The sequence below is a fragment of the Dermochelys coriacea genome, chromosome 7 (assembly GCF_009764565.3).
Source record: "Dermochelys coriacea isolate rDerCor1 chromosome 7, rDerCor1.pri.v4, whole genome shotgun sequence".
NCBI lineage: Eukaryota > Metazoa > Chordata > Testudines > Dermochelyidae > Dermochelys > Dermochelys coriacea.
The window spans coordinates 25384519-25411303 of NC_050074.1; the positions used below are offsets into that span (position 1 = coordinate 25384519).

At 43.5% G+C, this 26785-nt stretch overlaps 1 protein-coding gene across 16 annotated transcripts in view; it reads left to right on the forward strand.

Annotated features, from left to right (window-relative positions):
- DNAH12 (dynein axonemal heavy chain 12) overlaps positions 1–26785 on the forward strand; it is a 178167-nt gene that overhangs the window by 67429 nt on the left and 83953 nt on the right. For all 16 annotated transcript variants that reach the window (XR_006283048.1, XR_006283049.1, XR_006283050.1 and 13 more), the window contains 5 exons: positions 1098–1286; positions 6679–6833; positions 14781–14919; positions 16972–17138; positions 20252–20507. Coding sequence is in view for 13 of the 16 variants with exons in the window: in XM_038408654.2 (XP_038264582.1) it covers positions 1098–1286; positions 6679–6833; positions 14781–14919; positions 16972–17138; positions 20252–20507 (906 nt within the window). In the remaining 3 variants the exon portion in view is untranslated. The remainder of the gene's footprint in view (positions 1–1097; positions 1287–6678; positions 6834–14780; positions 14920–16971; positions 17139–20251; positions 20508–26785) is intronic.

Here is a 26785-nt window from a genome sequence, read left to right on the forward strand (position 1 = left end):
GTGCATGATCACATATTGTGGAAAGAATGATGTGCATATTATAGCAATGCATTTGTCAGATTGTGCAGAAGTTTCATGGGATGAGAAAAGCAATTTCTAAGGCATACATTAATCTTAAAACGTTCTTTAGAGATTGACATGAATAGAGAGCTCCAAAATGAATATCAGACTGAAATGATGCATGGGATCTGCAGCTATTTACAAACTGCTTATGCTTTACTTACTTGTTTTATGGTCTTAGTAGAATCCATGCATGAAATTAATCTCTGGTGCAAGGGGCACCACAAAGTCCTTATAGACTAAGCCCATATAAGGGCTCTGCTGGGGTCTGCTGGATGAGTAGCCATGCTGTGGAAGTAGCCTCAAGACTGGCACAGGGCTGTGGGCAGGGTCATGGATGCACATCTACGTTGTGTGCCACACAATTAACATGAAGGGTTGTGTCCATTGTTCCTGTGGCACAGCACTGAGCCCTAGCCCTGGCTTGGTAAAGGAGTACATTTCAAATCCCTGCACTTCACTTATGTAGAATCTGAATACTCAAATGTAGGGGGAGTGACTTTCACTCCTGGAGGCTTATTTACAGCATCGCATATTCATTTAAAGTCATCAGGGATTTGATATCGTGTTTTATTTGTGCAGTAGGATGTAGTGAATTCTGTGTCGAAGAAGCTCTGTCTCTGCTTCTTTTCAAGGTCACATTCAAGTACTTAGATACTATAGTGATAAGTGTGGTTGCTTCTCTGATCTTCTCCTCTAAAAAAGACACATACCCTGTGTAAAAACAAAACTCCTAGTTCTAGTGTTTGCAATCAAAAAATCCCCCAATCCACATGGCTCAGTGCCTTGTGTGGTATCCTCAATTGTTTCCAGCTGTCTCACTACACAAAAGGGCTTAATTGCTTCTTCTGCTGAACCTGAAAGAAGGGGGCTTATCCTTAACTAGGTCTGTGATTGTCTTAGGCTCAAAGACGGACATGATGGCCGCCGTGAGCACTTTTCAGCATAATAGTATACCTTGTAATTTTATATGTTGATCATACCATACAGTGGTTATCATTTTTGAATGGTAATTGTTTGTCTCCTTGTACTCACAGGCTTGCTTTGCTTTCTCCATGGCTTGGTCAGTTGGTGGAACTTGTGACAGTGACAGCCAAGTCCTTTTTGATATCTTTATGAGGGATATTCTAGCAGGAAAGTCTGAGGCTCATCCAGTGCCAACAGCTGTGGGTAAATGGGACTGTCCCTTTGATGAGAAAGGCTTGGTCTATGACTATATGTATGAGGTATGAGATTTACTGATTGCTCGTTTTTAGAGTAGTTCAAATAGATCCTCAAAATCTAAGTGAGAAAAGAAAGCAGCTAGATGGAAATGTTAGCTTCTTAGAATCCTTTGGGGGCAAGATTGACTGGCTTTAATGGGAACAGGATTGGGTCCTTAGTGCAGTAAATGAACAACTTATTGGTTGACAATAAATAAACTGATTTATTAAATAAAATAAATTTTTCTTTTAAAAAGAATTAATGCACTGACTTTCTAAACAGAGCTTTTTAGTAAATGTCTACCCAGTCTACGTAAGGCATGTCTAGACTGTGCTGCGTTTCAGTTCAGCTGCAGTTGAGGCCTTTGGAGATTTTGAGTTACATATAGAGGGAAGCACATGCTTAAAATTTAAGCATGTTTATAAACCTTTTGTCTTCAATGGGACTATGCATATGCTTAAAGTTAAGCACGTGTAAGTATTTTCCTGGGTAACAGGGTCCTAGAGAGAGAGGGGAAAGAAGGGGGTCTGAACATCCATTTCTAAAATGATCCTCCATTCCTTTTAATGTTTGCTCATCACTAGTGCAATGAGGAAAATAAATATATAAGCACCTGAAATACTTAATATTACATTAACTTCTAAAAGAATCATAGAATCATAGAATATCAGGGTTGGAAGGGACCCCAGAAGGTCATCTAGTCCAACCCCCTGCTCAAAGCAGGACCAAGTCCCAGTTAAATCATCCCAGCCAGGGCTTTGTCAAGCCTGACCTTAAAAACCTCTAAGGAAGGAGATTCTACCACCTCCCTAGGTAACGCATTCCAGTGTTTCACCACCCTCTTAGTGAAAAAGTTTTTCCTAATATCCAATCTAAACCTCCCCCATTGCAACTTGAGACCATTACTCCTCGTTCTGTCATCTGCTACCATTGAGAACAGTCTAGAGCCATCCTCTTTGAAACCCCCTTTCAGGTAGTTGAAAGCAGCTATCAAATCCCCCCTCATTCTTCTCTTCTGCAGACTAAACAATCCCAGCTCCCTCAGCCTCTCCTCGTAAGTCATGTGCTCTAGACCCCTAATCATTTTCGTTGCCCTTCGTTGTACTCTTTCCAATTTATCCACATCCTTCCTGTAGTGTGGGGCCCAAAACTGGACACAGTACTCCAGATGAGGCCTCACCAGTGTCGAATAGAGGGGAACGATCACGTCCCTCGATCTGCTCGCTATGCCCCTACTTATACATCCCAAAATGCCATTGGCCTTCTTGGCAACAAGGGCACACTGCTGACTCATATCCAGCTTCTCGTCCACTGTCACCCCTAGGTCCTTTTCCGCAGAACTGCTGCCGAGCCATTCGGTCCCTAGTCTGTAGCGGTGCATTGGATTCTTCCATCCTAAGTGCAGGACCCTGCACTTATCCTTATTGAACCTCATTAGATTTCTTTTGGCCCAATCCTCCAATTTGTCTAGGTCCTTCTGTATCCTATCCCTCCCCTCCAGCGTATCTACCACTCCTCCCAGTTTAGTATCATCCGCAAATTTGCTGAGAGTGCAATCCACACCATCCTCCAGATCATTTATGAAGATATTGAACAAAACGGGCCCCAGGACCGACCCCTGGGGCACTCCACTTGACACCGGCTGCCAACTAGACATGGAGCCATTGATCACTACCCGTTGAGCCCGACAATCTAGCCAGCTTTCTACCCACCTTATAGTGCATTCATCCAGCCCATACTTCCTTAACTTGCTGACAAGAATGCTGTGGGAGACCGTGTCAAAAGCTTTGCTAAAGTCAAGAAACAATACATCCACTGCTTTCCCTTCATCCACAGAACCAGTAATCTCATCATAAAAGGCGATTAGATTAGTCAGGCATGACCTTCCCTTGGTGAATCCATGCTGACTGTTCCTGATCACTTTCCTCTCCTCTAAGTGCTTCAGGATTGATTCTTTGAGGACCTGCTCCATGATTTTTCCAGGGACTGAGGTGAGGCTGACCGGCCTGTAATTCCCAGGATCCTCCTTCTTCCCTTTTTTAAAGATGGGCACTACATTAGCCTTTTTCCAGTCATCCGGGACTTCCCCCGTTCGCCACGAGTTTTCAAAGATAATGGCCAAGGGCTCTGCAATCACAGCCGCCAATTCCCTCAGCACTCTCGGATGCAATTCGTCCGGCCCCATGGACTTGTGCACGTCCAGCTTTTCTAAATAGTCCCTAACCACCTCTATCTCTACAGAGGGCTGGCCATCTCTTCCCCATTTTGTGTTGCCCAGCACAGCAGTCTGGGAGCTGACCTTGTTAGTGAAAACAGAGGCAAAAAAAGCATTGAGTACATTAGCTTTTTCCACATCCTCTGTCACTAGCTTGCCTCCCTCATTCAGTAAGGGGCCCACACTTTCCTTGGCTTTCTTCTTGTTGCCAACATACCTGAAGAAACCCTTCTTGTTACTCTTGACATCTCTTGCTAGCTGCAGCTCCAGGTGCGATTTGGCCCTCCTGATATCTTTCCTACATGCCCGGGCAATATTTTTATACTCTTCCCTGGTCATATGTCCAACCTTCCACTTCTTGTAAGCTTCTTTTTATGTTTAAGATCCGCTAGGATTTCACCATTAAGCCAAGCTGGTCGCCTGCCATATTTACTATTCTTTCGACTCATCGGGATGGTTTGTCCCTGTAACCTCAACAGGGATTCCTTGAAATACAGCCAGCTCTCCTGGACTCCCTTCCCTTTCATGTTAGTCCCCCAGGGGATCCTGGCCATCTGTTCCCTGAGGGAGTCAAAGTCTGCTTTCCTGAAGTCCAGGGTCCGTATCCTGCTGCTTACCTTTCTTCCCTGCGTCAGGATCCTGAACTCAACCAACTCATGGTCACTGCCTCCCAGATTCCCATCCACTTTTGCTTCCCCCACTAATTCTACCCGGTTTGTGAGCAGCAGGTCAAGAAAAGCGCTCCCCCTAGTTGGCTCCCCTAGCACTTGCACCAGGAAATTGTCCCCTACGCTTTCCAAAAACTTCCTGGATTGTCTATGCACCGCTGTATTGCTCTCCCAGCAGATATCAGGAAAATTAAAGTCACCCATGAGAATCAGGGCATGCGATCTAGTAGCTTCCGTGAGTTGCCGGAAGAAAGCCTCATCCACCTCATCCCCCTGGTCCGGTGGTCTATAGCAGACTCCCACCATGACATCACTCTTGTTGCACACACTTCTAAACTTAATCCAGAGACACTCAGGTTTTTCCACAGTTTCGTACCGGAGCTCTGAGCAGTCATACTGCTCCCTTACATACAGTGCTACTCCCCCACCTTTTCTGCCCTGCCTGTCCTTCCTGAACAGTTTATAACCATCCATGACTGTACTCCAGTCATGTGAGTTATCCCACCAAGTCTCTGTTATTCCAATCACGTCATAATTCCTTGACATCACCAGGACCTCCAGTTCTCCCTGCTTGTTTCCAAGGCTTTGTGCATTTGTATATAAGCACTTGAGATAACCTGTTGATCGCCCCTCATTCCCAGTATGAGGCAGGAGCCCTCCCCTCACAGACATTCCTGCCTGTGCTTCCTCCCGGTATCCCGCTTTCCCACTTACCTCAGGGCTTTGGTCTCCTTCCCCCGGTGAACCTAGTTTAAAGCCCTCCTCACTAGGTTAGCCAGCCTGCTGGCAAAGATGTTCTTCCCTCTCTTCGTAAGATGGAGCCCGTCTCTGCCCAGCACTCCTCCTTCATGGAACACCATCCCATGGTCAAAGAATCCAAAGCCTTCTCTCCGACACCACCTGCGTAGCCATTCGTTGACCTCCACGATTCGACGGTCTCTACCCAGGCCTTTTCCTTCCACGGGGAGGATGGACGAGAACACCACTTGCGCCTCCAACTCCTTTATCCTTCTTCCCAGAGCCACGTAGTCCGCAGTGATCCGCTCAAGGTCATTCTTGGCAGTATCATTGGTGCCCACGTGGAGAAGCAGGAAGGGGTAGCGATCCGAGGGCTTGATGAGTCTCGGCAGTCTCTCCGTCACATCACGAATCTTAGCCCCTGGCAAGGAGCAGACTTCTCGGTTTTCCCGGTCAGGGCGGCAGATAGATGACTCAGTCCCCCGGAGGAGAGAGTCCCCGACCACCACCACCCGCCTTCTCCTCTTGGGAGTGGTGGTCGTGGAACCCCCAACCTCAGGACATCGCATCTCATGCCTCCCAACCAGCGGAGTCTCCTTCCGCTTTCTCCCCCCAGACATATCATCTGGTCCACTCTCCGCATTGGTACCTGTGGAGAGAACATGAAAGCGGTTAGTTACCTGTGTCTGTGTTACTGGAACCCGGACATTCCGCTTACCTCTTCTGGAGGTCACATGTTGCCAAGCTTCTTCACTGGCCTCTTGGCTCCTCTGTGCAACCTGCTCTATATCTTTAGAGCTTTGTGCCCCTAGAAGGCTATCCTGAGTTTGGTCCAGAAAATCCTCAGTCTCTCGTATACAACGCAGGGTCGTTACCTGTTGCTCCAGACCTTCAATCTTCTCTTCCAATATGGAGACCAGCTTGCACTTTGTACAGACAAAGTCGCTTCTGTCCTGTGGAAGAAAGACAAACATGGCACATCCAGTGCAGGTCACAACAGCTGAATCCCCCCCTTCCATATCACCTACCTACTATGAGCTTCCTCAGAGACGTTGGCAAGATGTAAGCCTCACTGGGCTCACTCCAGGCGAACTCCCAGGCAAACTCCTGCTGTGAGCTGCTCTGCTGTCCCCGCTGCTCCGCTGGTTCACTGCCGCTCCCGCTGGTTCACTGCCGCTCCCGCTGGTTCACTGCCGCTCACCATTAAGCCAAGCTGGTCGCCTGCCATATTTACTATTCTTTCGACTCATCGGGATGGTTTGTCCCTGTAACCTCAACAGGGATTCCTTGAAATACAGCCAGCTCTCCCGGACTCCCTTCCCTTTCATGTTAGTCCCCCAGGGGATCCTGGCCATCTGTTCCCTGAGGGAGTCAAAGTCTGCTTTCCTGAAGTCCAGGGTCCGTATCCTGCTGCTTACCTTTCTTCCCTGCGTCAGGATCCTGAACTCAACCAACTCATGGTCACTGCCTCCCAGATTCCCATCCACTTTTGCTTCTCCCACTAATTCTACCCGGTTTGTGAGCAGCAGGTCAAGAAAAGCGCTCCCCCTAGTTGGCTCCCCTAGCACTTGCACCAGGAAATTGTCCCCTACGCTTTCCAAAAACTTCCTGGATTGTCTATGCACCGCTGTATTGCTCTCCCAGCAGATATCAGGAAAATTAAAGTCACCCATGAGAATCAGGGCATGCGATCTAGTAGCTTCCGTTAAGAATGAAGTGCTTAAGAAAACCTTTTGAACATATTATGTCAGTACTATATTTTCCACTGTAATTGAAATCTGTTTTTCTTCTAAGTTGAAAGGCAAAGGACGCTGGGTGCATTGGAATGAAGCCATTAAAAGCATTAAATATAGTGATGATAAAAATGTTAAGATTCAAGACCTCATAGTCCCAACAATGGATACAGTCAGATATACCTATTTGATGGATTTATGCATTACCCATGGAAAGTAAGTACATCTATTTCATGCAAAACATGAATGATTTCATAGTTGTTCATATAGAACCTAATCCAAAGACCACTAAAATCCATGAGGTCTTTCTATTGACTTCAATACTTCTGCATCAGGCCCCCAGAATTTATCAATATTAGAATATACTGTTCTTGACTCATTAGAAAATAAACAAAAACAGATTTTCAAGCATCTGATTACATTATTTCTATAAACTTTTTAGTTTTAAAGTCTTTGATTTATAATCCAACATTCAGTATATCCATCCCACATTGTTCCACTGATATTGTTTAGATGGCTGCTGCGATTTGGAGCCTCCTTTCTTTTTCTTTTAGAATTAAATTTCTCTTAATTTTTCTTAAATTATTTGAGTTAAAAATTGAGTTAGTCATGAATTAAGTGATTAGGACATGCAGAAAAATGAAACAAAGATATGGATGGATGGATGGATCCAGGGATGGATTTTAAAGCAGAAAGCTGCAATTTTAATAGCCTTTAAATTTAAAGGGGAGGTTCTTCTTTGAGTGATGTCCCTATGGCTGCGCCACTGTAGTGTGGCAGTGCCCCTGTGCCCGAGATCAGAGATCCTCATCAGATGTGCCCTTTGGACTGCACATGCTCACCTTCCCCATCTCGCACTGTGAGCAGGATGTATATATATCACTACGCAGTCTGACCCCCCCCCCCCCCAGTTCCTTTTCTACAACCTTTGGTCTGAAATGGAATCCACAGCAAAGCCTACTTGTCCTTTTTGACCTGTTAGATAGTGCCTTGTCTGTTAGTTTTAGTGTAGTTTTAATAGTTCGTTCTTTTTGATCTCTCCCTACGTGTGTGTGTGTGTGTGTGTGTGTGTGTGTATATTTGCTTTTTTGCTTTTATGCCTTCTAATCTCCCCATTAGTTAGTTGTTTTTTTTTTCCCTGCTTCCTGCCTTTCTCCACTGCGGAGCTTTTTCCTCACCCTTATGCCTGGCTCTCCTAGGTTTAAGAGGTGTGTAATTTGCCAGATTGCCTTCCTGGTAATGGACAGTCACCCACAGTGCATTCACTGCCTGGGAGAGGATACGTTCCGCAAAAGTGTGCTCGTTGCCGTGACCTCAATACCAGGGCCAGAAAAGACCAGGACATTCGGTTGCGACTTCTCCTCCTGGAGAAATCATTACATTCACCATTGGACCCTGGCCCAGACACTACCCCTCTATGGCCCTCACGCTCCACTGGGTCATCTACTGACTTTCATTTGCCTCATCCTTGTAAAAGGAAGTCTTCTCTTCCTCGCTCTGATGGGGAAAAAAAACAGGCTCCCTCATCACCTGCTGAGACACCACCTGCCAGAACGCCATCCCCTGCAAGGTTGGTTGCCTCGACATCCTCGGATATGGGACATAGCTCCAAGGCCTATCTGAGTACCTCTGGTACCAGTGCTCAACAAACATCTAAAGACCCTAACGGGACAGATCTCCAGCCCTTAGTACCATCTCTTGGTGTTAGAGACGGAGACATAAGACCTTTGAAACCGATGCCAACTGTGCCAATCAGATCTGCCTGCTGGTGCTGATGTCCTTTTCTGTATTGAGCAAGCCCTTGGCACTGAGCAAGTCTGCCGCACTGAGCAAGCCCTCGGCACCGAGCAAGTCTTCAACTCCTTCTGCAGGCTGCTCAGGAGAATGTACCTCTCCCTCAGCTCTGATGCATGCGCCAGTGACAATGATGCTCTTTCCTCCTCCCCAAGAGTTTAGATACCCTAAAGACCTATCTGTCTCAGATGTACCTGAGTCACCACTTCTCAGACATGACATCCCTCCACTTCCATCCTCTTTGCCAGAAATCACACCACTCTACCCTTTCCCCTCCAAGGATGACATTTCCTTTCCCTAGTGACGCAGAGGAGGAAGAGGAGTACTCCATCCCACCCTCACACTTGAACAAAGTCCTTCTCTCTACACACTACTCACAACCTACCATTGGACAAGGGCCCTGGTATGGACCACAGTGGATGCAGCCCCACGTGCAATTCCCTCAGCATTGGCCATGCTGAGATCCTTGGGCCATGTACAGAGCACAATTTGGGAAGCCTCCCATGGACCAAAATCAGAGGGCTTCACCTTTGCCTTCTCGATTGATCTCTTGACCACCAGAGACTGAGCCTTTCCCTATGGTGGATGAGGAGGAAGAACAAGAGGAGAAAATTCCACCACCACTCCATTTAGCCTCATCAGGAGAAAAAGAGGACATCATGCCTCCACCCCCTATTACAGCTGACGACTTCAAAAATTTGCAGGAGTTATTTCGCAGGATTACAGACTCCCTCCACATTCTTTTGGAGCAGGTGAAAGCAACAAAATAAGCTGCTTGACATCCTGCCTACATCCTCCTCAAAAATAGCCCTCCCTATCAATGATGCCCTTCTTGATCCTTCCAAGGTTCTCTGGCAGACCCCAGCATCCGTCCCACCAACTTGCAAGTGAATGGACAAAAAATATTATGTTCCCACAAAGGACTGTTTTCTCACTCCACCCCAAATTCCTTGGTTGTCAATGTCGTGCAAGAAAAAGGACACCAATACCAACCTCAACCTGCCCACCATGATAGAGGCTGGAAACGATGGACCTGTTTGGATGCAAAGCTTATTCATCTGCTACTCTCCTGTTCCATTTATCCAATTACAATGTTTTCATGGCAAAGTATAATTACACCAATTACTCTAAAATACAGGAATTCTGTCAAGACCTTCTTGATGACAAAAAAGAACAACTCCAGGCACAGAAATGTGAAGGACACATCTTGGTCCATACAGCTTTGCAGGTCTCTTTGGACTCTGTGGATACCTCTGCCTGTTCCATCACAACCGCCATTGTCATGAGATGGGCATCATGGCTGCACTCTCAGGCTTTCCGAAGGAGATGCAAACCACCATTGAAGACCTATCCTTTGAGGGCTCCAAATTATTCTTGGTGTGTACAGATAACCCCCTATACTCCCTTAAGGACTCCCAAGCAACTCTTCGTTCTCTGGGCATTTACACTCCAGCGCCAGAGAGACAACCCGGGAAGTATCAACTTCCTCTATGATCCCCACCACTGCAATATGCTCCCCAGTGACAATATGATACCCAGCAACATTGACAGACTCACCTTACCAAACGCAAACATACGACTCCACAGGGGGCTACTTTTCATGCACCTCCAACCAAACAACATTTTGGAAGTTGTGGTCAAGGCCCCGAGAAGCCATCCCCTGTTTCAGTCACATCAACAGTCTTCTATATCCCACAAGTTTGATGAATACCTAACCCCTTTCTTTCCATCATGGCGGCTCGTTACCTCAGACAAGTGGGTTCTGGAGATCATTAGGGAAGAATACTCCATCCCCTTCCTATCTGTCCCACCCCACCACATTCCCTCCCTGTCTCTCTTCAGGGACACTTCTCACACTCATCCTACAAGATGAAATAAATCATCTCCTGTAACTAGGAGCTATAGAACCAGTCCTGTCCCAGCACAGAGTAGAGGGTTTTTACACTCATTACTTTCTGGTCCAAAACAAGGGAAGCCAATCCTAGACCTTCAAAACCAAAACAAGTTTGTCAAACTGCAATGCTTCAAGATTGTTCCCTCTACACCATTATCCCAGCACTGGAGCAGGAGGATTGGTTCTCAGTCCTTGACCTCCAAGACACGTATTTTCATATCACAATACACCCTGCCCACAGACAGTTACTCCAGTTCATCATGAGGACCAATCACTATCAGTACAAGGTACTGCCCTTGTGACTGTCAGCAGCATCTCATGTGTTCTCCAACGTCCTTGCAGTCATCGCTGCCTGCCTACACAAAGAGGGTGTTGTCACCTTTCCATACTTGGATGACTATGTCCTCAAGGCCCCATCAAAAGCTGACCATCTTCACACCATCCGAATTACAATGGACCTTATCTTGAGCCTCAGCCTTTTTGTAAACTTGGAGAAATCTACACTGACAGCAGTACAATGTCTAGAGTTTATCGGGAAACAATTGGATATCATACAAGCTTCAGCCTTCCTCCCAGCTCACAGATTCTCGACTACAGTCAATCTTGTATCCAAGGTCAGAACCTGCCCCCAGATCTCAGCCAGGACATGTCCCCAGCTACTCTGCCACATTGTGGTAGCCACCTTCATGGTAAAATATGCAGGTTTACACATGTATTGCCTTCAGCTTGGCTACATACAGTCTATGTCCATCACAGACACAGCCTGCATGAACTTCTTTCCATGCCTATAATGGTCAAGGACTCACTACTCTGGTGGACTCAGCTCAAAAATGTTTCAGTATTCCTTTCCTTCAACCAGCACCATCCGTGAGTCATCCTTAATCGATTGGGGAGCGCACCTTCTCAATCATACAATCGAGGGCAGATGGTCTTTCACTGAATCCACCCTGCACATCCAACCTCCTATAGCTATGGGCAGTCCGCAATGCCTGCCAACGCTTTCTCCCATTGATCGCACATTGCACTATGAGAGTCATGAGTGACAATATCACCTGCATGTTTTACATCAACAGGCAAGGCAGAGCGAGAGCTCCTCTTTATGCTCAGAGGCACCAAAATTTTAGAACTGGTGTATCCAACATGGCATCACCATCTGAGCCTCATATCTCCCTGGATGCCAGAACACCACTGGGGACTCAATGAGCAGATGATTCTCCCATGATCACGAGTGAGAACTGGATGCATGAGCTCTTCAGCACATCTTCAACCGCTGCGGATTCCCCACTATAGACCTCTTTGACACACCAGAAAATGCCCACTGCCTTCATTTATGCTTGAGAATGGGACTGGGACGCGGGTCCCTGGGAGATGCATTGCTCATGGTATGGTATGCTCTGCTAATCTATGCCTTTCCTCCCTTTCCCCTTCTGTCTTGTGTACTCCAGGGCCCGAACAGCCTTATAGCTCTGACCTGGGCCACAAGAAGTCTGGTTTACATAGTTCCTTTGCATGACAGTATGCTCTCCGATCTCTCTTCACCTAACTCCGTGCATCCTTTCTCAGGATGCAGGTCGCATCATCCTTCCCAATGCACAGCTGCTCCACCTGAAAGCATGACTCCTCCATGGTTCCAGGATTCGGAAATAACCTGTTCAGAAGCAGTTAAACAAGCATTTTTGAAGAGGAGATGTGACGTAACGTGACTAGAAGCACATAGATTCCAGTGCTGGTGTGCCTCCTATCAGGTTGACACAATGAATGCTCCATTACCATTTATCCTGGAATATATTTTACACCTTAAATAGTTGGGATTATCCGCCAGCTCCATCCATGTGTATTTGGCAGCTATCACAACCTTTCACTGCCACATAGATGGCCACTCCATTTTCACGAAACATTTCCTAAAGGGCCTTCAAAATCTTTACCCTCACATACAGGATGCAACCCCTGCTTGGGACCCTGGCCTCTTTCCATGCTGTTTTACAAGACCTCCATTCAAGCCAATAGCAACATGTTCCTACATTCACTTATCTATGGCATTTCTTGTCGCTATCATCTCTGCCCAACATGTTGGTGAAATTGGAGCCCTTATGGCATACCCCCCGTGTATAGTTTTTCATAAAGACAAGGTTACGCTACGTCCATGTCCAAAATGTTTACCTAGGGTACCATCCAATTTCCATCTCAATCAATCTATCTACCTTCCTTGCTTCTTCGCAAAGCCTCACAGCAACCAACAGGAGACAGCATTGCTTATCCTGTATGTCAGCTGAGCATTAGCTTTCTACTTGGACAGAACTAAACCTTTCCAAAATCACCATGCTTATTCCACACAACAGCCAAAAGATCCAAAGGTCCAGGCATCTCTAAGCAATGCCTTTCAAAGTGTATCTCTCGGAGTTTACATCTGTCCTACCAACTACACAAATGACAGCTTCCTCCTGAAACTAGACCACATTCCAACCGCTCGCTCTCCTCCTCTATTGCTTTCCTCAATAATGTTCCAATTATTTACATTTGCAAAGTGGCCACATGGGCATCAGCGGACCCTTTTGTCTGTCACTATGCCATTACTCAGGATGCGTCAGCAGATACTCTACTAGGATGCACTGTCCTATCATCTGCAGTAAATGCCGCTCCAAAGCCCCAACCTTCCAATTATGGGCACTGCTTTCTAGTCACCTGCAGTGGAGCACCCATAGGGACATCACTAAAAGAAGAAGAGAAGGTTACTCACCCTGTGCAGTAACTGTGGTTGTTCAAGGAGCGTGTCCCTATGGGTGCTCCACTACCCACCCTCCTCCCCTCTACCTTGGAGCTGAAACATAAGTTCTGCAATAAAGAAGGAACTGGGAGGCGGTTCAACCAGTGCTATATATACATCCTGCTCATGGTGTGAGATGAGGAAGGTGAGCATGTGCAGTCCAACGAGCACTGCTGATGAAGATCTCCCATCCCAGGCTCAGGAGGTGCTGCCGCACCTACAGTGGAGAACCCATAGGGGGACACATCTCAAAGAACCTGTTACTGCACAGGGGTGAGTAACCTTCTCTTAACATACCATACACTCCCTTCTCAAACACTAGTTATACATTTGAGTCCTGTTCAGGGTTAAATGGCCTCCATGCCAAAAAACTAAACATTAAGGTTGGCCCTCTTCTGCCTAACCCCTAGGATTCAGCCCTTCTCTGAGTCCTCTCATCCTTCCCCCCATGAAGGGGAATGATGGTACGTATGAAGGATGTTTCAGTCTATGGGGTCTTAAGGTCTCCCTTTCTTCTTCCAAGCTAATAGGGTCTCCCACTCATGATTGCCTCTGGGAGGTGACCCCTTTGAGTTGCTCACCCACAGTGAACATCAGTCATAAATTGCAATGGAATTACAAACTCCACTTTTAAAAAGAGTTTTTAAATTCCTGCCCTTATTCCTTATTTACTTAAAACTAGGCCCTCTTGTCAATCTGGTCTCATGGGACAAATTCCTTCCTGATCCCATAAACTGGCCATCAGTCAGACCCACAGCATCTTGGAAACAGTTGAAATTATATCTCCATTACAGGGCTGGGATAGTGGGGCAGCAACAGCAGCAAGGTGGCTGCTGCAGACCCTGATGATTTCACACGCAGGAAGGGGAGAGGTCATGAGAGATTATCAGCTCTCTTTCCCACTCTCCCAGTTTATGACAGCAGGGAGAGGCAAAGAAATCTCTCCACCCCCTCCTTCATCCCTCAGTGGACAATTTCCATATGTGTTCTAGGTGAAGTGGGGGTGGAGCAAAGGCTTATCCCTCCCTTTCCTTCTCTCACTCCCCCTCAGGAACTCTGGGGTTGTCTGTACCCTGCAGGTCTAATCAAACTTCTCCTCCTCCCCCGAGGTGGAAGGTGAATTATCTTCTTATATCAACAATTTCTGGAGTTTTGATAGTGACAGCTGGAATTTTCAAAGGGACATAAGAGAGTGAAGTGTCTAAATCCTATTGACTTTCAAAGGGAGTTGAGCACCTAAGTCCCTGAAAAATCCCAGCTGGCATTTCTAAACTTTCTATTTCTGGTGGGTAAAATTCACATTAGTGTCAAAATCATGCACAGGGCCCTCTGAGCTATTTACTCCTGATCTTAAATCTTTAACAGAGCCGAATTATGGTTAGAGTGTAGACACAATGGAGTGTATTTCAGACTATGCATTTCTTTGTTAGTAAGGTCCCTCTACTTTGAGAGCCTGATTCTACTTTCAGTTGCACCTCTGCAACCCTGTTAATTTTAAGTGCTTCTTTATTTCAGTGGGGTTGTAGGAGTGTCTAACTAAGAATAATATTGAACACACATTTTTAACATTTTTGTGTTTTCAGTGGTTTGCATGTATTTACAAGTAGAGCAGATTTGTTGAGTATTTCATTTTTAGTTTAATTGGGTGTATGTTTTATTTACTATTTTGCTTTTAATTGACTAATGTAAATTTGTATTCTTTTTTGCAAAGACCATTGCTTTTTGTGGGACCAACAGGTACTGGGAAGTCTGTATATGTGAAGGATAAGTTAATGAACAACTTGGAAAAGGAAAGATACTTTCCATTCTTCATTAATTTTTCAGCACGGACCAGTGCCAATCAGATCCAGGTTGGTAGGAACAGCTGGTTTACATTAATTAAAATGAGATTATATAGACAGAGATGTAAATTTACTTGGTATTTGTTCAGTGGATAAGATTTGGCAAGATACTTTTATTGTGATATTTTATAGTATGGTTCCTGGAACGTCAATGAAATGTTGTTTAAAAACAAAATATCAGCATAGACTCAGTTTACTTTACTCTAGCCCTGGAATTCACATCTCCTTTTGGTCTGATAGAGCCTGTGTTTGCTAATCTTCAGGGCATAGTGTAGAGCCCATCTGCTCACTGAGGTTGCTGCCTTAGGGCTAGTCTACACTGGCAGTGCTAAAGTGCTGCCATGGCAGCGCTTTAACTTGGCTTGTGGGATCACAGCAGAGCACTGGGAGAGAGGTCTCCCAGCTCTATAAAAAACCCACCTCCAGGAGGGGTGTAGCTACCAGCGCTGGGAGCACGGCTACCAGTGCTGGGTCACTGTCTACACTGATGCTTTACAGTGCTGAAACTTACTGCGCTCAGGGGGGTGGTTTTTTCACACCCCTGAGCGAGAAAGTTGCAGCGCTGTATATTGCCAGTGTAGATAAGCCCTTAGTGGATAAGCATATGGCTTGGTTTAATTGGGGTTAAGCTTCTTAATGTTTGTTTGATATTTGTCAAACAAATCTTTGTGGTTTTATTTCATTTGTGTATATGTGTTCAGAGACGTAAGCTGGACTTGATTTTAGAAATCCAAGATAAATAAATAAATAAATTTCTCTGCTTTGGAAAAAAATAAAGTAATAAAAAAATTCCAGAAAATGATTTATTATGATTCAACAAAGCTAACCCTTATAATTAAGAATGAGGATGTGGCTAAATGGTATATTAGTGAAATTGGGGTTTTGGTTGTTTTTTGTTTGTTTTTTTTTAGTTTTTAAAACAACCTGATGTTTAAATTTGCTTTGCTTTTTTTGATATCATACTCCAAAAATTGCAATAAACACCTGGAAGTTTGAGCATTTACCACTCTAGTATCAAAGCATACACTAAGATGTTACCTGCTCACTGGCTTTCATAGCTAAGTTTTTATGTATATAGTTTCTCAAAATAAGCATTTTGTAAGTGCAAAAAGTCAGGAGAATGTGTGCAATCTACATATGACCAGACAAAATGAATGGTTACTGTAATCATCTAACTGTAGTACTTGATTGATATACCCAAATGCTGTTTGCTCAAATGCTACCGAGTTTTTGGTTATGCAAATGCTTTGGTTTTGATCCCACAAAGGGATTTGCTTATGCGAACCTTTCTGCCTGATGTCAGTGCAAATGGATCTCACCAGGGTTCTTTGGTTTGAAAATTATAAGTACTATTACAAAGGTGGGTGACCAGTTTTGTAGAAATTTGCACCATATGTTTTCTCTGTTGTTTAATATATTAAATATTTTTTGTAATTGCAGTGTGTTGAAATCCTACATAAATCTGGAGTAATTTTCCTGTTAGTAGATAGATAGATCTTTTTTCCTGTTAAAGAAATATTTCCCTGTCCAATTTTCCCTTTGTTGTTCACCGAGATAGTACTATATCTCTGCTATTAGTGGTTTCCTTGACACCATCAAATTAAGGCCCTGATCCTGTAATTAAATATGAGTAGACATACCATTGTGATTCTGTGTGAGTGTAGCAGTATGGTCACCCACAAAGAGCAAATTGTAAGATTAAGGCCAGGAAAGTTTTAGGGCTCAATCTTCTGAGGTACTGAGCCCTGACATAGTGGAGCATTTAAGCATATGCTCAACTTTCAGCAGATGAGTAGGACCACTAAAATCAGGAGGAAGCAAACTTGAAATAAGAAGTAAATTAAAACACGATTATAATTTTTTTCATTTTAGTAAGCTCAACAAATAACAAGACAAAGAGGAATACAAAAAGTTAATATTCACATCTGTATTTTCCAGTTCTGCATTTTCTTAATTATTAAAGCCATGAACTGTTTCAGTACACTATTTATATTCCATTATGTAATATAGCTGGGCTGCATATTAAATCAATGCTTTAAATGGTCCCATTCTGTTTTTTAGAACATTATTATGGCGAGACTGGACAAAAGACGCAAAGGAGTATTTGGCCCTCCTATGGGAAAGAAGTGTGTCATCTTTGTAGATGATATGAATATGCCTGCATTGGAGAAATATGGAGCTCAGCCTCCTATTGAACTTTTAAGACAGTTTTTTGACCATGGAATTTGGTAACTATTCAAGACAGATCTAAAGCTTACAGAAAATTAGTGGATAATTTTGCCATTATCATTATTCATTAACTTGAATTTAATTTTCAGAATTGTTCTCTTAAAAATAAATGCTATTTATATTTTTTTTATAAGCCAAGGTTGTCATTTTAAAATTATTTACATTTTAAATAATTCTTATTTTGTTTTTTGTCATACACTCATAAGTGATTTGTTTTTAAATTTAGAAGATTGATTTTCAGCTTATTTTTAGCAGGTCCATGACTTCTTGTCATTACTGAATAGAGTTTCTATACACAATATAGATTTTTCTTTCTTTTCCTATTTCTGCAGATGCCATTGTTTCTCTTCTTTTGTTGTTGTGGTTTGTGACTTTTTGTTTTTTTTTCTCTCCAATTTTAGTCCCACTTTTGTATTTATTTTCCCCACCATTCTTTCTCTCAGAGTGAACTTCCAGACCTAATAGGGTTGTGACCATTGAAGTTGCAATGGCATTTAATCAATTCAGCAAATGAAATCAGTGATTTGTGCTGTTGTCTGAAATCCAGTTGCTGAATCAATTAATCTTAAATTTCATCTGCCAGTTAATCATGGCTTCCAGGATGCTCTTAAATTTATAGATAGTGTAAAATAGTTGAACATGTGGCCTGAAAAGAGGGTCTGAACGTTGAGTCCAACCTTGCTACAGATCTAGTGACTGTACTTCTAATAGCCATTAATCTTTCCTGTTAAGTACTTGCTCAATTTTTTAAAATATGGCCATGTTAGTCGCTCCTAGTGACTAGAGTAGTGTAAAATGTTTTGGATGAAACTTTTCTTGGCGAAAAATGCAGATTCAGAACAACCAAAACATTTAATTAATTTGTGTACATTTTGCTGAATGGTTTCAAAATTAAATGTTTTGATTTTTTTTAATTCAAAATGACTTCTCACTTAGAAATTTTCTTTAATTTTATTTTAAAACATCTTGATATCTGTACAAAATATTTCATTTCTAGTAGAGCAAAACAATTTTTTCAGACCTGCCAGCAAATTTAAAAATTAGTAATCTGTACAACTCTCTTAGTGGTGTACTTACCAGAGGTGTTTTGAAAGCTATTGGTGGGCAAATATTGCAAAAAATCTTTAAAGATTTGCTAAAAATTTTAATGAATTTGCTCCTGCATGTACACGATCTCTTTGTGATTGTTTTTATTCCCAAAACGAATGAATGCAAACTTAGTGCTTGAAATTAAAATTCAGTTTTGGTGAATACCTATGCATCAAACTTTGATAATTACTACGAGGAGTCCGGTGGTACCTTAAAGATGAACAGATTTATTTGGGCATAATCCTCGTTGTTTTTGCGGATATAGACTAACACAGCTACCCCTTTGATATTTGATAATGACTGTCCATGTCACACAAACGTTTGTAGAAAATGATGTGTGATGTGACTCATTTGACTAATCATAATGAAGCAACACAACTTGAAGGGCACTTATCAAGTATTGAATACTTACAGCATACTGTCAGTGATATATCCACAAAGATGAAAATACCTTTAAAAATATCATTGAATAAATTAGAAGTCATCTGCTCATGAATATTCTACAAACAGAAATTGTTATAAATTACTTGCTCAGTTCTAGTGAAAACTTTTTTGCCTAAATAATTTTGCCTTCAATTTCCCTTTTTTAGTCTGTCCATGAGTCCTGGGTTTTATAAATTAATTCAAAAAAAGTTTATCCAGCTCTACTCACAATATCTAATTTTAGTATTTTGAAGACTTCTATTACTATCTTCCTTAGCTGTCTCATTTCTAGTGAGTACACTGAGAGTTTTTCTCGACTTTCTCTGCAAATTAACCTCCTCCAATTCTTTTAATTCTGTACAAATATAAGGCATGGAAAATTTTGGAACTTCAGAAAGAAAGTTCAGAGATACTTTTTTGTTTCCGTTTCAGAGCATTAATTTTAACTATTTAAAGAATCCACGTATATTATAACTGATTTGGATCATAAATTTTGAAGTAAATAAAGAAAATTAGTAGATCTTTAAGGACCATGAATTCATAAATAATTATTCGATTAATATCTAATGTGTATGTTTCTATACTAATTTGTTGGTTAAAGATGTCATCATGTATAGTGCAAAACAATAAAAGAAAAGGAGTACCCGTGGCACCTTAGAGACTAACAAATTTATTAGAGCATAAGCTTTCGTGAGCTACAGCTCACTTCATCGGATGCATTACAATGTATTTAAATTCACGCAGTTAAACTACTACATATTGGTCAAATAGTTTCAAATTTGTAAGTATTTAAATGCTCCAACATAAGCTTTGAAGTTAATATTCTTTCAAGATAAAATAAAAGTGTAAACTCATTGAGGCAGGTACCCATCAACTCTATTGGTCTATGCTGTAACTGGCATTGTATAAACAACAACAGATTTAGGTAAAGTTCACACTTCTAGGGTGATGTATTATTTCAGTCTACCTGATTGAGAAAATAAAAGTGCCCTTTTACTGTATGAAGACTAACTTTCCAACCTGGAGGCCTAGAAATATATGTTTTTAAATTAAAAAAAAACCTTACATTTTAGGAAGTATAGCGAAAGGAAGAACCTAAATCCCCCAGCATTTTCATGCCTGCAGATATCTGTTGCTCTTGAATATAGGAAGTATAACCCTCCAACTGACATTGTCATTAGTTACTATTTATTTGTGTTGTCAGAGCTTCTAGAAGCCCTAATCATGGACCAGGACTCTATTGTGCTAGGTCTGTATAAACACAGAACAAAAAAAATGATCCCTGTCCCTGAGAGCTTACAATCTATTAGTTGTTGTCACACAAAACTGTGGGATTGGATGGAATTGTGAATCCCAGATTAAAACTAATGATTTGGGCCTCAGTGCTTCAAAGAAAAACATGTATGTGGGTCCTTGACCCCACGTGAAGCTCCACTGAAGTCAACACAAGGGTCCATGTGCATGGCTGCCTTTGTAGAATTGAGGCCTAAGGTATCATATCTAAAAAATTCTGTAGTGCAGATGTATTAGACTACTTGCATTAGGACTGATTTGTTGTATCTGTAATTGTCTAAATATCATATTGTAATTTGTTTTGCAGGTACGACTTAAAGGACGCAAATAAAATTACACTGGTTGACATACAGCTGATAGCTGCTATGGGACCTCCAGGAGGTGGGAGGAATCCTGTTACGTCTCGTTTTCTGCGACACTTCAACATTTGCACCATTAACTCCTTTAGTGATGAAACTATGGTCCGTATCTTCTCTACCATAGTAGCTTTCTATTTTAGGAATAACGAATTTGCTCTTGAATTCTTCACAATTGGAAACCAAATTGTCAGTGGCACTATGGAGGTAAGAAACAAATACTTTCCTGAAAGTTCTATTTTCTATTACTTGCTAAAGTCTGTGGGTTTAACTGATGATATTAGAGTTTGGGAAGTCTAATCCCCATTACTATTTTCAAAGTATAGACAATTCAACGGCATCTATTTATATGAAGCTAACTTATTTTTATGGGTAAAGCTTTATTTTGCTGAAAAGTTGTGTCAGTGTGGGTACCACTATTGGTACACATCACACTTCATGTCTGCAAGATTGGAGTCTTTCTAATAGCAGTGTCCTTTGGGGCTGCACCTCCACCTAGTGCCTGCTTGTGCTCCCATGCAAGGGCATAAGGGCGGAGTGTCCGCAGCTGTCCCTCAGTTTCCTTTTATTGCCTATGGAGGCATGATGGCATCTAGCATTGTCCAATATGCTACTCCTTACTATTGGCTAATTCTTCTACTCATTCTGTTTTACTAGACAATCATCTTCCTTTGCTAGTAGGAAATTGCATCAGACATCCTAATTAGTTGTTAATCTATCCAACTATACTCTTAACCCAGCAGAAGAATCTGTCCTATCTCTGGGCCTCTCCTTTTGTCCTTCCACCCCCACAAACATGATACAGTTCTGTGGTGACCTAGAATCCTATTTTCGACGTCTCCGACTCAAGGAATATTTCCAACACACCTCTGAACAACATACTAACCCACAGAGACCTTCCTACCAACACTACAAAAAGAAGGCTTCTGGGTGGACTCCTCCTGAAGGTCGAAACAGCAGACTGGACTTCTACATAGAGTGCTTCCGCCAATGTGCACGGGCTGAAATTGTGGAAAAGCAGCATCACTTACCCATAACCTCAGCTGTGCAGAACACAATGCCATTCACAGCCTCAGAAACAACTCTGACATCATAATCAAAAAGGCTGACAAAGGAGGTGCTGTCGTCATCATGAATAGGTCGGAATATGAACAAGAGGCTGCTAGGCAGCTCTCCAACACCACTTTCTACAAGCCATTACCCTCTGATCCCACTGAGGTTTACCAAAAGAAACTACAGTATTTGCTCAAGAAACTCCCTGAAAAAGCACAAGAACAAATCCGCACAGACACACCCCTGGAACCCTGACCAGGGGTATTCTATCTGCTACCCAAGATCCATAAACCTGGAAATCCTGGACGCCCCATCATCTCAGGCATTGGCACCCTGACAGCAGGATTGTCTGGCTATGCAGACTCCCTCCTCAGGCCCTACGCTACCAGCACTCCCAGCTATCTTCGAGACACCACTGACTTCCTGAGGAAACTACAATCCATTGGTGATCTTCCAGAAAACACCATCCTGGTCGCTATGGATGTAGAAGCCCTCTACACCAACATTCCACACAAAGATGGACTACAAGCCCTCAGGAACAGTATCCCCGATAATGTCACGGCTAACCTGGTGGCTGAACTTTGTGACTTGGTCCTCACCCATAACTATTTCACATTTGGGGACAATGTATACCTTCAAATCAGCAGCACTGCGATGGGTACCCGCATGGCCCCACAGTATGCCAACATTTTTATGGCTGACTTAGAACAACGCTTCCTCAGCTCTCGTCCCCTAATGCCCCTACTCTACTTACGCTACATTGATGACATCTTCATCATCTGGACCCATGGAAAAGAAGCCCTTGAGGAATTCCACCAGGATTTCAACAATTTCCATCCCACCATCAACCTCAGCCTGGACCAGTCCACACAAGAGATTTACTTCCTGGACACTACGGTGCTAATACGTAATGGTCACATAAACACCACCCTATATCGGAAACCTACTGACAGCTATTCCTACCTACATGCCTCTAGCTTTCATCCAGATCATACCACACGATCCATTGTCTACAGCCAAGCTCTACGATATAACCGCATTTGCTCCAACTCCTCAGACAGAGACAAACAACTACAAGATCTCTATCATGCATTCTTACAACTACAACACCCACCTGCTGAAGTGAAGAAACAGATTGACAGAGCCAGAAGAGTACCCGGAAGTCACCTACTACAGGACAGGCCCAACAAAGAAAAGAACAGAACGCCACTAGCCATCACCTTCAGCCCCCAACTAAAACCTCTCCAACGCATCATCAAGGATCTACAACCTATCCTGAAGGACGACCCATCACTCTCACAGATCTTGGGAGACAAGGCAGTCCTTGCTTACAAATAACCCCCCAACCTGAAGCAAATACTCACCAGCAACCACACACCACACAACAGAACCACTAACCCAGGAACCTATCTTTGCAACAAAGCCCGTTGCCAACTCTGCCCACATATCTATTCAGGGGACACTATCGTAGGGCCTAATCACATCAGCCACACTAGCAAAGGCTCGCTCACCTGCGCATTTACCAATGCGATATATGCCATCATGTGCCAGCAATGCCCCTCTGCCATGTACATTGGTCAAACTGGACAGTCTCTACGTCAAAGAATGAATGGACACAAATCAGACGTCAAGAATTATAACATTCAAAAACCAGTTGGAGAACACTACAATCTCTCCGGTCACTCGATTACAGACCTGAGGGTGGCTATCCTTCAACAAAAAAGCTTCAAAAACAGACTCCAGTGAGAGACTGCTGAATTGGAATTAATTTGCAAACTGGCTACAATTAACTTAGGCTTGAATAGAGACTGGGAATGGATGAGTCATTACACAAAGTAAAACTATTTCCCCATGGTATTTCTCCCCCCCCCCCCACCCCTCACTGTTCCTCAGATATTCTTGTTAACTGCTGGAAATAGCCTACCTTGCTTGTCACCATGAAAGGTTTTCCTCCTTCCCTCCCTCCACCCCCGCTGCTGGTGATGTCTCATCTTAAGTGATCACTCTCCTTACAGTGTATATGATAAAACCCATTGTTTCATGTTCTCTGTGTGTGTGTATATAAATCTCTCCTCTGTTTTTTCCACCAAATGCATCCGATGAAGTGAGCTGTAGCTCACGAAAGCTTATGCTCAAATAAATTTGTTAGTCTCTAAGGTGCCACAAGTACTCCTTTTCTTTTTGCGAATACAGACTAACACGGCTGCTACTCTGAAACCTCAAAAAAGAGAGTCTCCCTGCCGATACAGCATGGCTAAATGCTATCTGCTCCTACTTCATGATGGACTCCAAACCTTTGAGTTTTAAGCCTTGCCCATTACATGATGGCCTGATCCTGCTTATTGATGGTCTTAGGAGATCCCTGTTCTGCTTGGGTGAAAGCTACATACCAGACCAAGGCAAGGTATGCTGCATCTTTTCCTCAAAGGCGTACAAGTCACAGGATGCTTATCTTAATCTCCATTTGCTTGAATAATCAATGGAGAAATGAGTACCAAGTCTGATGGGTTACTGAAGAAATCAACATCCATGAGTGCCCCCTGCAGCAGGAGTGCAACATTGAAAGCTGGCACTGATAAACCCTCAGTGTCTTAAAAAAAAAAAAAAAAAAAAAAAAAAAAAAAATCCTGGCACTGACAAGTGAGGCATTGACACCTCTGGCACTGAAGGCCAGTGTGGAAAGGAGGTTCTGAGCACAGAAGCTGAGATTCCAGGCACAGCTCTGTATGATCGCACAAGGAGACACCAAAGCAATCCTAGACTACTAAGCCTCAAACAAAAAAATGGGGGCTGGTGGCATGGAATTGGCTATACTTGTAATATCAACAAAGCATGCCTGGGCATTGACTCCGACAGCCACGCAGGCAGTGACGTCAACTCCATTAGTAGAGTCACCTATGGTACTGGCAGATATCCACACCTATTCCAAGGATGACCCCCCGCATCGAGACCACTGCTGACACCAGAACAGGCCCCAGCACTGAAATCAATATATGTCTTGGCAGTGCCCTTGGAGGAAGTGTATTAATCTTCACTTTTGCTAGGCCAGACATTCTCACCAACCTGAAGTTGAGAACCATCCCCCTTGAGGTCAGCAGGTAACTCACTGGAGAGACTGGGCAGCTTTTCTTTTAGAGCTGAGTCACAGCCTCACTATGACTAGCAGTGGATACCATGTGAGCCAGTCATGCCCTTATGGCATGCCACCATGGCCCTTTTAGGTGTATTGGGGACCATTGTCTCAAGCTTCCAGAAGATGATCCCCATTTCCAGGAAATGGAGGAGATCAAATTCTCAGACAACATTCCTGGCCAGGCAGAACGGAGTATCTGGTGCAGTCAGATGGGACCAGGAGAATGACGCTATGCTCCCTCACTTCCAAAAGACTTTTCTTGTCATCATCATCAGACAAAGTGGTTGCTCTAGTACTGACCCTGGCTGATTTCAAAGCTTTCCAAGAGCTGTTGTTGAGGATAGCAGATATATTGGACATCAAGACTTTGGTGATACAGGAGAAGCCCCATAAATTGTTCAACATCCTGACTGCATTAGAATCTGCTAGAATTGCCCTCCTGATAAATGATAAATACACAACCCAACTGAAGATCTATGGAAGAAAGCTACCACCATTCCTGACACAACAAAAAGGGTTGAGAAATGGTACCAAGTCCCACAGAAAAAGGTTGAATGTTTTTCTGTCCCCCCATTAGTTAATTAGTTGTCTCTGTGGTCCTGGTAAAATCTAGTCCGCAAAGGAGAAAGGTCTAAAAAAATGGGACCTTTTTGGAAGGAAAGATCACTCCTCCGCCTCCCTGAAACTTCGTAATTCTAATTATCAAGCTCTCTTGGCTGAGTACAACTTTTTGAAGTGGGACAGTCTCACCATTCTTAGCCACACTTCCACAAGATAGTAAGAAAAAGCTTAAGATCACAGACAGGGGTGGCTAATAAGTGCCTAAGCCTACTCTCCAGGCAGCCACATTCACCTTGGACATGAAGGGCAGATCCATGGCTACAGCCATAACGATACAAAAAGCCTTATGGTTACAAGCTTCAGGCATACCCAAGGAGGTGGAAGTCACAAAAGAAGACCTGCTCTTCAGTGGATGGAGCTATTTAGTGAATACATGGATAGTGCTTTACATTTCCTGAATGATCTGAGAGCCACTCTATGCTCCTTGGGGAGGAACACACCGGCCTCTTATCATAAACCTTACCAATATTAGCCTCAGACGAGGCAGGGAACTATGTTGTACCAGCCAAGCCAACCCTGCTATCTCCTCAGGAAGGAGCCATGCATCACCTCCTCATAACACACTCTGCATCTGCTTCAGGACAGCAGATTTGTCAGGACTGTCAGGAGCCACACGAGAACAAGTCCAGAGTAGAAGGCAATCTTTGGAAGCTGCATTGCTCTCTGCAACTGAGCTTGATCTGCCACACATCCAACACATGAGTGCTAGAGATCATCACCCATGTTTATCCAGTCCAATTCCAATCCCTGCCCTCTGTCCATTCCTTTTCCCCTTCCTTCTTCAGGGACTTTTCTCAAGAGAGCTTACTACAAACAGATGTGGCCTCACTGCATCTTCTAGGAGCCATAGAGACGGTACTGCAGATGTATTGGAGAAGAGGTTTCTAATCCTGATAATTCTTTATTGTGAGGAAGAAAAGGGATTTTCTTCCTATCCTGGCCCTAATGAGTCTTTATGCGCTGTCTCTGATTGAAGATGGTAACACTTGCCCCCATCATTACCTCTCTTCATGCTCAAGGCTGGTTCATGGCTGTCAATTTACAGGCCAGGTATTTCCATACCTCTATTCATTTCGTCCCCAGGAAGTAAGGCCCAACCGTTCACAGTAAGACTCAACCATTATCAATACAGAGTACTGCCATTGGGACTCTCCATGGCCCCAGCAGTCTTCACAAAACTCCTAGAAATGATAGGGGGCACACACAAAGATGAAAGGCCTGCATGTCTACTCATATTGAGACAACTGGCTGATCAGTGAAGGATCCTAGCAAAAGATGGTAACAGCTAGTCCTCTCCTTGTTTGCCCAGCCACACTTCCTGGTGAACTATGAAAAATCATCTCTCACCCCAGGCCTAGTTGGCAAAACCATCTCTCCTCGAGAACAGGTTCTTGTCCCTGCAGTCAATACTGAATGGAGAAAGATAAAATCTGGCCATGATATTATGGACTTGCCTGGTCTGCTAGGTCACATGTCTGTATGCATACGTGTGACACTGCTTGCCAGACTTCATCTGTGGCCTCTACAAATCTAAGGTCAGTCCATTCCCTGTTTGGACACTAGATAAACAAGGAAGTTGTGGTTCCACCTCAGATCATCTCAGAGCTGAGTTAGCCCCAAGACCATATGCAGAGGAGTACCTTTCTCATGCCCCCCTCCCCCCGACCATGACACAGTC